This window comes from Rhinolophus ferrumequinum, chromosome 24 (assembly GCF_004115265.2).
Source record: "Rhinolophus ferrumequinum isolate MPI-CBG mRhiFer1 chromosome 24, mRhiFer1_v1.p, whole genome shotgun sequence".
Lineage (NCBI taxonomy): Eukaryota > Metazoa > Chordata > Mammalia > Chiroptera > Rhinolophidae > Rhinolophus > Rhinolophus ferrumequinum.
The window spans coordinates 30,435,217-30,450,882 of record NC_046307.1 but is presented as its reverse complement, the minus strand read 5'-3'; the positions used below and the strand labels follow the sequence as shown (position 1 = coordinate 30,450,882).

Sequence of the window (15,666 nt, the reverse complement as noted above, 5' to 3'; positions counted from 1 at the left end):
AATCCTGTACAGGGCTCTAAATTAGGTGTTTTAAAGGAAGTGATGCGATCATGCTCATGCCTCTGGGGTACCACCTTTTTAAGACTGGGATTGTGGGTTCAGCACTACATGGGAGAAAGTTACTTGCTCTAGATAGTTTTGGCCATGGCCCAAAGATCAACTAATTTCTAAATGGCCCAAAGATCAACTAATTTTCTAAAGAGAAAATCAGCTTCAGAATTACCGTATTTCCCTGTAAGATCGGGTCTTATATTAATTTTTGCTCCGAAAGACGCATTAGGGCTTATGTTCAGAGGATGTCATCCCGAAAATTCATGCTGGGGCTTATTTCCCAGTTAGATCTTATTCTCAGGGAAACATGGTAACGTGCATTAAAGATACTCCTTTCTGCCATGAAACTGCCTCTGAGACACTTTTGAGAAAATAATTAAAGTTAGAAGGAATGAGGTTGGACTTTGAAAACTGTCACGGTAACCATCTTGCTTCAAAGCTATCTGTCTTTCCATCAGAAACCAACTCTACTATAGGGAACCAAAAGGTGACAGGCCAGACTTTACTGGATAGATGTAGCAGAGTAGTTTGGGCAGGTCTCCTTTCGTAGCATATGGTTTTATTTTCTAAATCTCTGAAACCAAGGTACAAACACATTGTGAAGGACATCTTTCCCATGCCACCTTCCCACCCACATCCTTGAAATGTGTTTTAATGTTGAATGAGAGGGTTTGAAAGCAGCAAAGCTTACCATTCATGATGAACCTGTGAATGGGGAGGGAGCCTGGGATGGCAGGACCCCACGCCATGTGGTCTGCCTCTGCCCAGCCTGCAAGTGGCTGAATAGTCATGGGGAGAATTACAGGTTTCCAGGTTTCACTTTCCTCTTTTGTAAATTTAGAGGGCTGGACTCCAAACTAAGTCCCCCAACTCTAAGATTGGATGATTTAGGGTTTCAGGACCTTTGGCTGCCTTCTGGGACATTGTACCCTAGAGCCTGGGAAAGATGAAGGGCTGAGTCATTCTAGTTTCAGACTGAATTTTGTATTAAGTATAGAAAGCACATGGACAACTCTGCCTTCAGAGTACATGGAGTCAGAATGCACGTAAACTTTTTGTAAGACTTACTATGCTTTTTTAATTATTATTAAAGTTTTTATAATAGATTAAAGCTAATCATGGCGAATACCAGATTTGGGGATGGCATGATCTTTCTCTCTCTCTCTCTCTCTCTCTCTCTCCCCATACACACACACACACACACACACACACACACACACACACACTGTGGTTTACATGTGATACATTGTGCTGGCTTGCATTTGATGGCCTCAAAAATAATTAGGAGAGAGTGGGTGTGGGTGTGTTGGGGTGGGTGGGGGAGAGGATGAGGACAATCGTCCCAGGCTTGGCTTTAAAAAAATACAAAAATTTGAAGTTGTGTGTGTAGGCATGTGTATGCTCACATATGATAATACCTTCAATTTTTATTACTGAGAACACTTCATTGAAAGAAATTACCTAAAGGAATGGTCCAATGTGTTCATGGTTACTCTGAATAGTGATATTTTGAGCTATTTAAATTTTTTTCATCATATCTTTGCATAGTGTTCAAATTGTCTATCATCAGTTTTATGAAAAACCAATCAGCACAATTTTTAGAGGCTACTGAGAGTCATGCCTATCCGTCATGGAGGGCCAGGACTGGAGTGGGTGTGAGGGCGCCCGATTCAAGAACGATTATCAAGTGCTGACTCTGCACTTGCAGAAGTCAGCTATGTGATGGGTGGTCATACACAGGAAGGGGATGCCACTTCAACCCCAGAAATCCTAGCCGGTGGTTCATTCAGTGGATAATGAGAATATCTGATGAAGACAGCAGCAGTGGTAAAGCCCTGTGCCCAATGCCACTTTTATCTCAACATTTTTTAAAAACTCTGCTTCGCCTCCAAAGTGATCATGTGCATTTCTCTTCATCTCAGCACATCAGGTATTCTCTTGGATGCATTGACTAAGCATATTCTCTTTGCTGCAGCCCGAGTCTTCAACTTGACCTTCTTCTCCGCTTCTACAAGCTTGTCAAAAGTATGAAAGCGGTGATACGTATTTATTTTAAAATGTTCTTTCTTTTTAATACTGTCACATCTCATCAGAGGCTGCTGCTTCAGAGAGAATAAGCCTCTCCCATGCTGAGCAGAACAAAAATAAGTACCTAAAATATCGGAAAGGATCTACATAGCACTTCCTGTCTCTCTGTTAGTTTCCTTATACTTTTCTTATAAAATCACTGCTTAGAATTAACAGAAAAAACAAGATAGTCAAATAGAGAGAACAGTCTCTACCCACTGTAAGTATACAAAATAAGGTACAACAGATTTATTTTATAGCACATATACTCTGATGTGGTATGCATTGTAATCTGCCATGACAAATGCTCATATAAATCACATGGGATTTGCCTGTTCCCTTCTCTCCAATATCTCTCCCAAAGTTATTCTTTTGTAGCCAGCAGATTAATGAACCATTGTAGGAAACTCTACAGGGGATCTGAAACACAAAAATCATCTTCAGAATAATTCATTTTGGTGTACTTAAAAATAATGTGCACCACTGGCCAGTGTACTGTAGGCAGAAAATGGGTTTTTAAAACTTAACAGCACAAATTTCAAAGATCACTTTCAAGACCACCACCAGATGTATCAGACCCAGTGAGAGTAGCAATCTGCATCAGTGGTCACTCAATGAATTTGTTTGGTTTGAAAATAGAATGGTGATATGTATGTAACCTCTGTTAGTCAATGTCAGTTTTTAAAAATAACTTAATGGCGTCATGTCATTGAGCCATAAATGCAATGCCATTTTCCTTGAAGGACGTATACATACACACACACACACACACACACACACACACACACACACACACACATATATAGATAGAAATAGATATAGATATGCAGATATATATATATATATATCTAGATATAGATATACACACACATATATATATATATGGATATATATCCTTGATATATATGTCCTCAAGGAGATATACCGTGTTTCCCCTAAAATAAGACCTAGCAGGACAATCAGCTCTAATGCATCTTTTGCAGCAAAAATTAATATAAGACCTGGTCTTATTTTACTATAATATAAGGCCAGGTCTTATCTAACATAATATAAGAGCAGTCATATTAATTTTTGCTCCAAAAGACACATTAGAGTTGATTGTCTGGCTAGGTCTTATTTTGGGGAAACATGGTATATATATAGTTAATTTTTCCTGATCAACTTAACCAAACCTGTGCTCTTAGAAGGAAAGGTATTTGTTTTTTTTTGTTTTTTTAATATTTATGAAAATGTTGTCCCTTTATATACACTTTTCCTCAGTTTACATCATGGCACAGTGCCCAACTTCTGATATTTTGTAATAAGTAGGTTATTTAAATGGCCATCATAATATCGTTTAGAAAAACCTGCTGAGTGTTTTCTAGGATGGTTGTACTCAAAAGGAATACAATCTACATAGCTTTGATATTGTTGCTTTATCAAGGCAAAAAGTGTCACAGAGAATTTTGCAAATTCCTTGGCGTTAGACCATAATCTGAGTTTCCCTCTCACTCTGAACACAGACTTGAGGCACTTAAAAAATAGAATGATAAAACAATTAACTTTTTATTTTTCAAAATTATGTTGTATAGGTGTATGCTAATTATTTAGAACCTAAAATTATTAATTGTATGCAATAAACTTAATACGTTTGCTCTCATACTAGCTAACATATATCTAGGTTGGACCATATAAAATTGCCAAAATTCAAACAGTTTTGCTCACAAAAAAAGGAATTCTTGCTGTTCCATCTAAGAGTTGAATAATCATTGCCACCATTCTACTAAAAAATTTTCCTGAAATGGTGTGAATTTAAGCCAAGCTTTTTTTTTTTTTTTGCTAGAAGTAGTTTTCCATTTGAATTACTTCTGCAATGAGTACATTACTATAGATAGTACCTTGTAGTCCCTTTAGTTACTTTGAGCTTCTCAGTCACAAGGCATACACTCCATCACAACCAGAGATGTTTTAGTCATTCAGCAGGATCAAAGTGAGTTGATGCAATCACATTTTGTCAAAAATTGGGTCTTATATGTGTATCCAGGAATCCATGCCTGTATGCACTATTTCAGTGTTCAAATCCCAGAGAATTCTCAGGGTTCAACATTCATTCACCTTTTCTCCCCTCCAATAATTGATTTTGTCTATGCCCCAAATTTTTCTAGTTGTTGTTGTTTTGGTTGCTGCTACTGTGTATGGCTGTGTAGATAGATAGATAGATAGACAGACAGACAGATAGATAGATAGATGTCCCCCCCTCACTTTTTGGAGGCAGGTAGAAGAGAATAGAAGCAATGTTTGGAAAAGATAAGTCAAAATCAAAACTGGCAGTGAGGTGAGTATTCCAAGGTACTAAGAACACGGGCTCCATGATCAGAGAGCCCCCTAGCCAAATCATAAATTAGAAAATTATGGGCTGAGTGACATCGGAAAAGTCACTCACCTCTCTGTGTTTCAGATGTGACACCTGGAAAATGGAATTGATGAGAATAATGGTTACAGCAACATTTGTAGAACACTTCATCTGAGTCAGGCATTCTACTAGTCACTTTCCTCGGGTGAATTAATTTACTAATAGGAGTTATTATTTTGTTTTACAGAGCATGACATCTCAGGGAGGTTTGGTGGGATGCCCAAGATCTCACAGCAGCTAATACATTGTAAATCCAGTACATAACTTATAGGGCTGTTGTGAAGAATAATGAGACAATGCATGTGAAAAGTGATAGCCTCGGGTCGATGTGAGGTAATAAAATAGGGGACAGACTAATTAGATAAAAAAAATTACCTGAAAGCAATTTAACATAAACTTACAGAGTAATAAAGCACAAAATGGTTGGGAACAAATCATACATACAAAGTGCATTTTTAATGTTGATGATTTCAGGGTGAATTGAGCCCCTGCTTTATTAAGATAAGGGACAGAGATAACCGGTTATACCGGCTTGATTTTTTTAGCCATCCATAGAATTATCACTGAGAAGTTAAGTCAGTAATGAAATCCAAAATGACCTAAGCAAAATAGTGGAAAGACTCATTGCTTTGACCATGTACATTTTAGTTTCACGTACAAGAAAATAATCACTTTTGAACTTGTATTTCCCTCATAGGTGATCTTAGGTGCAGCTCTCGTGTCCTGGATGTGTCTGTAGCAATTAGTCAGAGCTGCTACCACGTGTTTCTTCCAAAATGCTGCAATTGAACGTCCGGTATGATGGCTTCTGTTAAGGGGGAGCTGAATCTTACCCCAGTGCATTCTAGCTTAGGAAGTTAAGAATGTGGAAATATCACCATGACATGTAATTGAAGCAGCAATTTGTGGACTCTATGTGGAAGACAGGGAACATTTTAAAAAGCTAGGAATGTGGAAAGGGCTTTGTGGGAATATTTGCATTTCTCTCTGAGTTCTTTTTGCTTTGGACAGATAAATCGTGTCCTTGAGAAATCCTCATCCACAGCCCTGGGGACTTTGCTAGTAGAATTAGAGAAGTTATGAACAATGGAAAGAACACCAGTAGCTCTGAGGGTGTCTGAAACATGTGGAAAAGGGATAGAATGAAAAGTCACTTTGGAAAGTCATTGGGTGGGGAGAGCAAATTTATCGATAATTCAAGAATAATGATTAGTAAAGGGGATCTCCTTTTTGTGTTTAGGAGGAAATATAGGGATGGATTTTTACTTTTCATTGATGACTTAAATGTAAACTTCTCTGGAAAAAAAAATGGTTGACCACTTAAAGCTTTTACTTCTTGTATGTTTCTAGATAAAACACCTTGATCAGTACACAGGAGATGTGTGCTATGTTAACAATAAACTGAAAGGCTGAGGGTTTCTCATTTATTTGTGACTATATTTCTTTTTCCTTCATGCTGAGCTCTAAAATATGTAGAAAATAAAGGCATATTTGTAATGTTACAAGCTAATTGTATAATTTAACTCAACAAGGAAATATTTGTTTAGTAGTTACAGAAATCATTTTTATAAAACCAAAAGTATAGAGAGATTAACAAATGAATTGAAAATCACTTGTCATCTCATCACATAGAGATACCACTGTGAATATTTATATTTTAGACATGTTTTTCCATTGTATTGATACATATTTCCAAAATGGGATATTGTACAGTATTCTTTTTTAAAAGATTATATATAACAATATAAAATATTAATAGTGTATTGAGAACATCTATTCATATCAATACATATTTTTCAATGATATTTTAATTCTTGCATATATTCTATTATATATTTGTACTATGTTTTATTTACTCAACTTCATGCTGATGGTCTTTACTTGGATTGCATTTTAGTTATTAATTTTCCATAATGACTAATGACGCTGTCCATCATTTTATGTGCTTACTTGCCATTTGCATATCTTCGTTGGTTTAGTGTCTGTTCATACGTTTTGCCTATTTTTTATGGGATTATTTGTTGCGTTTTGAAAGTTCTTTTTTTTTCATATCATTTATTGAGCTCACTTATAAAAATTAATTTCAAGAAATCATTTGTCTCTGGATACCTGGCACATAATGTTCACAATATTGCTACTGAGCCCAAAAGAAAATATCCAAAAGAATTTTAAAAGTTATTTGTGTAAAGCGAAAAAGAAATAGTTCTTTGATTTATTATTCATTAAAAATATTCAGGGCATCAATTTTATTTCTTTTTTTATTTTTTAAATTTATTGGGATCTTGAGATTATTATGCTAACCGAACTAAGTCACACAGAAAAAGTCAAGAACCATATGATTTCCCTGATTTGTGGGATGTAAAACCGAAAACAACAAAGGAACAAGACAAACAAATAAACCAAAACTCATAGACACAGACGACAGTTTAGTGGTTACCAGAGGGTAAGAGAGGAGAGAGGGTGGTAGATGAGAGTAAATGGGATCAAATATATGGTGATGGAAGGAGAACTGACTCTGGGTGGTGAACACACAATGTGATATATAGGTGATATATTATAGAGATGTACACTTGAAACCTATGTAACTTTACTAACCGTTGTCACCCCACTAAACTTTAAAAAAATTTATCGGGGTGACAATGGTTAGTAAAATTACATAGGTTTCATCCCAGTCTGTGATTTGTCTTTTCAGTTTTGCATTAGTGTCTTTCATAAAACAAATGTTTTAAATTTTGTTGAGGCCCAAATTTTCAATATTTTATTTTATTGCTTTTGCTTTTGGGGTTGTACCTAAGAAATTTTTATCTCACTCAAGGTCACAGAACATTCCCTTTATGTTTTCTTCTCACAGTTTTACAGTTTTACATTTTACACCTAAATATGCGACACATTTTCAGTTAATTTTTATATAAGGTGTAAATATGTTTTGAGTTTCTCATTCATTCATTCATTCATTCATCCATTCATTCATTCATGTGTGGATTTTCCAGTTAATCCAGACTACTTGTTAAAAAGATTATACTTTCTCCAGTCTATTGCTTTTGTATGTCTGTCGGAAATCATTGAACATATTTGTGTGTGTTTATTATTAGATTCTTTTATTTTATTGATCTCTGTTTCTGTCAATACTGCACTACCATCCTATCTTAGAGTAGCTTAGTGGTATGTCTTGAAATCAGGTAGTGAGTCCTCCAACTTTGTTCTTCCCTTTTAAAATTGTTTTGATATTCTTGTTCCTTTGCTTTTCATATAGATTTTAGAATCAGCTTGTGCTTATTTATAAAAATTCCTTCTTGGATATTGATTGGGATGGGATTTTATTTACAGACCAATTTGGGGAGAATTCACATCTTAACAATACTCACTTTTTAAGCCAGAACATGGTATATCTCCCCGTTGGTTTATGGTTTTGACTGTGTGTGTGTGTGTGTGTGTGTGTGTGTGTGTGTGTGTGTGTGTGTGTTTAAGGATATATATGAGAGAGAAAAAACAAAACACTCACAATTGGAATGGTCTTTCTTCATCTTTCTATTTCCTACCCATTTGCTTACTGTGTTTTACTTTGTATATTCCTTAAGTGTTTTTTTTTTTGTTTGTGTTGTTTTGTTTTGTTTTTTTTAAATTCTTTCCTAGATGTTAAGTTGTAAGTTGTAAGAGAGATGGGCTTACTCCATATTGTTTGGCATTGAAAGTCTATTGGTTTTAGTTGTGATCATCAAAATCCTTCTTGCTTGATTATGCCATGGACTGTGGAGCCGAGGTGATTTCTTTGTGATTTTTTTTTCCAGTTTGAATAAACCAATGAGAGACCGATTCCCTAAGGTGGGGTCGTTAAATGTGAAGGATATGCTTTCTGTATGAAAGTCCAAAGGGTTTATCTTGGGTGGATGGAGGTCTAGGAAAGAGGGTGGAACACTGAACCACTCATTTTAAACCCAGTAACATTTATTTAGATTCAGGAGTTTCTTCCATTCTTGACAGTTTCATAATGTATCACTTAAAAATAAATGAAATGAAAATTGATGTGACAGCTAGCAGAATCACCAGGGTCTGTCTGGGAGCATTTCTTAGCAGGCATTTCTGTGCTGACAAATAACAGAGTTAGCATATGACACAGGATCTCTCAACATTACTATTTATGTAGCCCAAAAGAGAATACAATTTCCTGTGTCCAAACACATCTCCACTGACTAACTCCAGCACCATCCGGACTGTATTCTCTCCCCTAAATCTTTAGAAGGCTTATTATCAAAGAAGCTTAAGTTGCTCTATCTTCTAGTAGAGATAATAAATTTTCCACATGATCTCCAAGAAGTGGAAATCACTAAATGTGTTCTCTCAAGCACAGTATAAATTGCTTGTTTTATTTATGTCCTAATTTTTAGGCTATTTGTAACATAGACACATGCAAAAATGCATCTGGTCCTTTGTTAGTTCTAGTTATATAATTCGTAAGTCTAAAAGGTTCCTTTTACTATAAGTCTAGATGCCCTTCTGGATATCCTCAGACTGGTCCTTTACTAAAGCAGTGTTCCTCCACAGTCCAGAGCACTGACTAAAGTGACTCACTAAAGTAAATTTTACCTACAAATATTTCATATACAGTACTTTGAGGATATGCATATCTTTTGTTAGAATAGAAGTGTGATTCTACATCGTTCATTCAGAAGTCAGTGTAGGGCTGATCAAAATTTGTATATTTATGAAACCAGGGGGTGGGAAATATATATATATATTTATTTTTTGCAGCTGACTGATTATACTTTCCCTATGAAAACCATTCAGTGTTTTCTTATCAGATATCTTACAAGTCATATTTTAAAATCACATAAGCAAATTAGGATATATAAATCTCAACAAGGGTTAGAAAAACTCAGGGACTTCATAGGGATTGAAATGTGTATTTTATCCACAAATGTGCAGATATGTGCAAAAATCCAATAGGCACACCTTATTGGACATTCATTCGCTATCTGTACCCTACAACTGCACTAGACTCTCAGGTTGCAGAGATGACTAATACATGGTTCTGTTGTATGTGTTTTTTAAGCCCTCAAGTAGGGCATTGTGAATTTATTTTAAAATAGAATGGTAATTATCCTTTCAAAGGAATATTTGGCCCTTCATTTAGTCACCCAAAGAAGGTTGAGAGAGCAGTTACATTGGACCCAAAGGCCTCTAATGGATAAAACATGTCACAATATATATGTAAATTATTCATAATATATAGCTTTTTGTAGTTTACAAATTGCATTTGAGTTATACATTTAATAGCCGTAATAATCTGGTTAGATCAGGTATGCATTAAAAGCCCCATTTATAGTTAGTGGAACTGGAGGGAAAAGAAATTGTATAAATTTATACCCTGCACCCCACAGAGAAATGTGGGCACTGAGACACGAGGGCCAACAACTCACTATTCCTCAAAGCAAAGACCCTCACCTGCTGATTCATAATCCTGGGATTAAAATTCTCACGAAATACCAGTTGAGATAATATTGTTTAGATAGAGGGGAAGCTGCCTAAGTTTCAGTGTAAATGTTGCCTCTTCTGGGAAACCCACCTTGATTAGACCAGTTAGGATTCTCATTGACGAACTCTTACAATTATTATTATAATAAATAAACTGCTTTTCACAATTGTACTTATGTCCCACCTAAAACAATCTTGTGCACCCCTCTTTGGGAAAGACAAATGAATTATAAAGTCATCATGTTTACCACTTTCTTCCTGGGTAATGTATAATAAATTTCACGAGGAAATACTCTCTTCACTTCTGTGTGTACGGTTCCTACCATGGTGCCTGGCACATAGTAGGTGCTCAGTAAGAATGGGTTAGAAATGAATATTTTCCTACGTGTGCACAGTATATGTTTATAGTAGATGGTTGTAGGTTTTCTTTGCTTGTGAATACTGCAGGGTTTGCCTGTCTCGCAAGTCTGTTTGGGTACAAAATAACCTTTTTTTTTCCCCTCACTTTCACAGGATTATACCTTGACAATGTATTTCCAACAAGCCTGGAGAGATAAGCGGCTGTCCTATAATGTAATACCTTTAAACCTAACTCTGGACAATAGAGTAGCCGACCAGCTCTGGGTGCCCGATACCTACTTCCTGAATGATAAGAAGTCATTTGTGCATGGGGTGACCGTCAAAAACCGCATGATCCGCCTGCATCCGGATGGGACTGTCCTTTATGGCCTCAGGTCTGTAGCATCATTTCAAAACTGAACTTTATTCCTGAACAAAACCATCACTGCTTTTTATTGCAGGGGCACATTTTGTACTGTTTTCCCCACTCCTCCTTCAGGTCTGCTGATGAGCGGTTAAACCTCCTATCTAGGGAACATCTGATAGCTTAGAGGAGGAGCATGCTTACAGCGGGACGTAAGCCCAGTGAAGGCTAACTTTTTCTGAATCATCTTCCAACATCAGCTGCTGAACCGAAAGCTGCTTTCTTTCAGGAGCAGAGATAAACGATAACAAAATAGCTGAGACATAAGGTTTCCCTAAAATGGAAAAAAAAAGAAAATAGCAATATTAAGAATGCCTAATACTTATTTGAATGTGGCAGATGCTCTTAATCTTCATGAATGAGGTCTGGTCCTCTGACAACAGGAAGGCTTTCTGTGCCTTGTCACCCTCCAAAGAGCAATCAGATGTGCAAATAAAGTCATGATCTCATATTTGTTAATAATGAATTTATACTTTTAAATGTACCTTCAGGTCAGAAAAGCATTGTGATGCTCTGCTGTTTCAGTGAGGAGACTGTTTCTTCTTGTGAAGTTTATTTTGTCTTAGAAGCAATAGATGGTTTTCTCGGGGGGGAAAATGAAGAAAAAAATATCTTACTCTGAAAACATGACAATATAAAGACTTCCTCTGCATTATAGGGGAAGAAACTCCAAGTTCTGAAATGTTCAAGTGCCTCCGATCTATTCTGTTTTACATTAATATGTACTTGATCGTAATAGTATTATTCAGTGAATGTTTGTTGGCGTCACACATGGAGCTAAATGCTTTTGTACATTAATACTGTTAATCCTTCCAGCAGCCTCCTAAGTTAGAAACTGTTATGATCTTTATTTTCAAATGAAGAAACTGAGGCTGAAGCAACTTGCCTAAGATGACTAGGAAAGTATGCTTTGAAGATAGGATTTGAACGCTGCTCCAAGTTCAGAACCAGAGCTCTTAACCAATACAGTGGGATGATGCTCACTCCCACGTCTATCTTATCTGGAATATCTCATTTGCATTATCTGCTATATTCAGCATGCCTGACTGGTGCATTGCCCTAGATCCCTATAAGCCAGCTTGAAAGTTTGTTTCTCATATTTGTATCGAAAATAGTATTTGACTGTCGAGGGAGGAGGGAGGCCCGGAAGAACAGTAGGCCCCAGTCATCTATGGAAAATGCATCTTTAGGTCTCAGGTTCATACCTGTCCCGGTTTACTAAGAGATGACTTATGCTACGAGGAATTCTGGGTACAGGTGAGATCCTTGTAAAGAACGTGCTCGTGGCAGCGTTCATCCGTCTGAATTGAAAAGCAAATGGTGAAGGCCTAGACATACAAAGTTGGGACAGGGAGAGCTTTAATATCAAGGCACCGACCCAGGAATTGGGTAGAACAAGGTCTCTGAGCTGAATGTCCTGAATGAGGGAATGAATGAGTGAGTGAGTTCAAGGTAAAAGCAAAACGCTTAACTTCCCTCCCGTTGAGATTCACAGAGATCGGCTGGAGAAGATGGTGGGAGGGAGGAGGTCATTGAGAGGATCTGAGTAAGCTCCTGTGTAGAGGTTTTTTCAGTGAAATTTTCAGGTATTAAAACAGAATAAAGATACAGAAAATAGTAGGCAAAATATTAATGCTTGTTGAATTTCGTGGTGAATATGTAGGTGTTCTTTGTGTTATTCCTTCAACTTGTCTGTATGTTTGAAAATGTTCCTGATCAAATTTGGAAAAGAAAAAAATGTCGTATTTCAGAGCCCTAGGAATCTCTGAAAATATCCCTGAAGATTTAAGTCTGCAGCCAAGGAATATTTTTGATCTCTTGGAAGTAGAGAATCATCTATGCGTGACATCTGCTTTGACTAGCTGTGTGTGAAAACGAGGCCATCTCCTGTCAAAGGATGTATGGCTCCGTGGGTGGGATCCCTGACCACAGAAAACCAGAGTAGGCCATAACCCAGGGAGGAGCGTGATCACAGCTCTTCTGTGAAAACCGTGCTAAACTTGTGAAGCCGTCTTCCTGTAAAGGTGGGCTGTGCCCATTGCTTCTCACTGTCTCCAGCAGGAGCTGTGAGTCTAGTAATGCTGCTATATTGTGTTTGGATAGCAAGAATTTCAAGGATAGTGCCCAGCTACTCCACAGGCTTACATTAAGGTAGGTACAGTCACCTTGGAGAGTCCAGAAAATGAGATTTAGAAATATGGAATGTATTTTAAACATTATTGTTATATCGTAGGTTTTAAGTTTTCATTCTGGTTAGATTTTGTTTCCCCATCACCAAAACACTGGTTAGCAGCTGGCTCCCAGTTATCCCATTGCTTTTCAGGTGGACAATCATTTTAAACACACTGGAAACAATTCTAATACGGTGCAGGGAGAGAAATGGACATCACTGGGCAATGAAACCAACTTTCTTAACAAAATAGACTGATAATGGAACTTGGGTTGTACTTTGGACGCTTGTCACTGATTTCTTGTTAAACCTTGAGATTCTTCTCTGGGTTTTAATTTCCTCATGTATAAATGAGAGCCTGAATTAGATAATACCAATATTTTTTTTACAGCCCAATCATCCTCTGATTTTATGATCCATGAATCTAAAATTTATCAGCTAACATCAGACTTGGAATTAAAATTACATATTTCAAGTAACACAGCATTTGGTGGGTAGTAAGTGTTCGATGTTATTTACTGTTTAATAAATAAATGAATGCCGGGGATGGTTGATACATAGAAGAATAGGACAGGAAAAGCTTTAAATATTAAGTCAGTAGTTTTATATTATAGAATTTTATCCCCGTTATCTTTTCATGATTCTGTGAAATAAGACACCAGGTTCCTTGTCTAGAATGAAAACAGTGGGAGTGAACAGATGAAGAGAAGGGAAAGGTCTAGGCCAGGCATATCTAGAGTCAATAAGGGAACGACTAAAGCACACACAAAGGATGTTTGAACAGTGTTGAGAACACCAACTTAGTGAACCAGTTAGCTCCAGCATTGCATTTGGCAGCATGAGATCAAAAGCAAGGAAATGAGAAGCCTGGCTTGAGACCCAAGTGGTCATGGCAGCTTTTAAAACTGTCCTGTCGCCCTAGCCCGGTGCCGCATTTGTAGCATGTGCTCAGTCGTTTTCAGTTAAAACTCAGCCTTTCCTTTTATTCTCACCACGTCTCATCACTCGTCTGTTTTCTCAACTGATTTAAAGAGCTACCGAATATAAAAATAATTTTTAAAAGTGATGAATAATGCTTTTTTACAAGCTTAAATTTATAGTTTGTGGCTAAAGAATAATGAAATTCTTGAATATAGATCGTCACCTTTCCCCTTGGCTGGTTGATAGCTCAATTATACCAATTTGATCATAAAATCAAATACCTCCTGTCTTTTATGATACTATTTAGAGATTTCTGTCAGGAGATAGAGCTAGAGGTGGGGAAGGATATTTTCTTGGGAGGAACCCAGCTATAGAATTGTTGACACAGGAGTATACAGTTGACTAAGCTGAAGAATCCCTAGCAATTTATAAAACAAGTATTTCAAACAGATTAACTGTATCTTATTTTAAAATAAAATTGACCCAATCAAATCATTTTCAGAACACTTCAAGGCAAAATGACATTAAAATACAGGATTTTTGTCAGTGAAACCAGCTAAAGTACTAGCAGGTAAAAATCAGGTTTAATCTGGTATTGACATGACATCATAAACAATGTAGCAGAGACACAATTCAGACTATTATTGACATAAAAAAGGGGAGATATTTACTAGCTTTCAGAAAGCTAATGGATAATTATACTGGACAGAGAATCAGGAGATCTGCATTCTATTCTTAAAATTAATGGTTCTTCTAATTTTCATTTAAATAAGTTCTGAATTTTATTCTAGCTCTAAAAATTCCATCGTCCAGTGATTTTTGTTAATATATGGCATAAAGACATATTTTTAGGATTTCCACCTCATTATGCACACAGCAATACTTAACATGGTATTTCAGTGCTTTAGCAATTGCATTTATCTCCTTGAAAAACATCTTATTAATTAGGAAAGCAAAAACAAAATCATTGCATTCAGGTATGCAAGAAAGCCTAAATTATTGACTAATGGCATCTTTTATGAACACAACAGTTTACAATGGTATTAAAACTCAGAATCTGAGTCCAAATTGGACTGCGTATTACTCATGCCAAGTCATTAACATTATGTCATTAGCATTTTATTACATTATTTAAAACTCTTCAACAAACACAATTAAAACAATTTTCTATTATGAGGTGATACATATTTAATATTGAAAAAATAGAGAATTCAGATAAATTATGAATTATCCTTAGTCCTATCACCCAGAATTAACCAGTAACTTCTACCTTGCTTTATACTTTTCCAGATGTTTTTCTAGTTTAAAAAGCATACCTGCAGTTTTTCACAAAAACAGATTCACATTATAAATACTGTTTTGTGACCTTATTTTTTTTTCTTTAGCAGTAAATGCATCATGAACATGTTTGCCATGTCAATAAATCCCTTCTAACATATTTTGGGTATCATTCTTCATTTAGTGTAGGATATGGTTTATGGTTTTGAGATAAAGTGTAACGTGGTTGTTGCGATAAAATGCAGGACTACTATTTAAAATTTGCTTAATATTTTAGTGACAAACGGGCAAAGCTATTTGTAGCACAGTTTATACTTTTATAGTTGTGTGGTTGCAATTTATAGTCTCATTGGTTAAATAAATGGCTTGGGAGATGTGCTGATGTTGATTTTATTAGGGCAGTTCTCATGGAAGGAATGACTTTCCTACTCTTGCAATAGTAATTGGCCCATCTAAAAATAGTTGTTTGTCATATGGTGTGAGGGGGAAACCCTGGACTTCATATGTCTATACACCTCCCATATGTAACATTAGATCAGAAACATGTCACTT

The 15,666-nt window shown here is 36.3% G+C and overlaps 1 protein-coding gene across 3 annotated transcripts in view; it reads left to right on the top strand.

Moving 5' to 3' along the window:
- Positions 1-15,666, top strand: part of GABRB2 (gamma-aminobutyric acid type A receptor subunit beta2) — a 210,023-nt gene that overhangs the window by 56,904 nt on the left and 137,453 nt on the right. For all 3 annotated transcript variants that reach the window (XM_033096468.1, XM_033096466.1, XM_033096467.1), the window contains exon 5: positions 10,496-10,716. In XM_033096468.1, the coding sequence (XP_032952359.1) occupies positions 10,496-10,716 (221 nt within the window). The remainder of the gene's footprint in view (positions 1-10,495; positions 10,717-15,666) is intronic.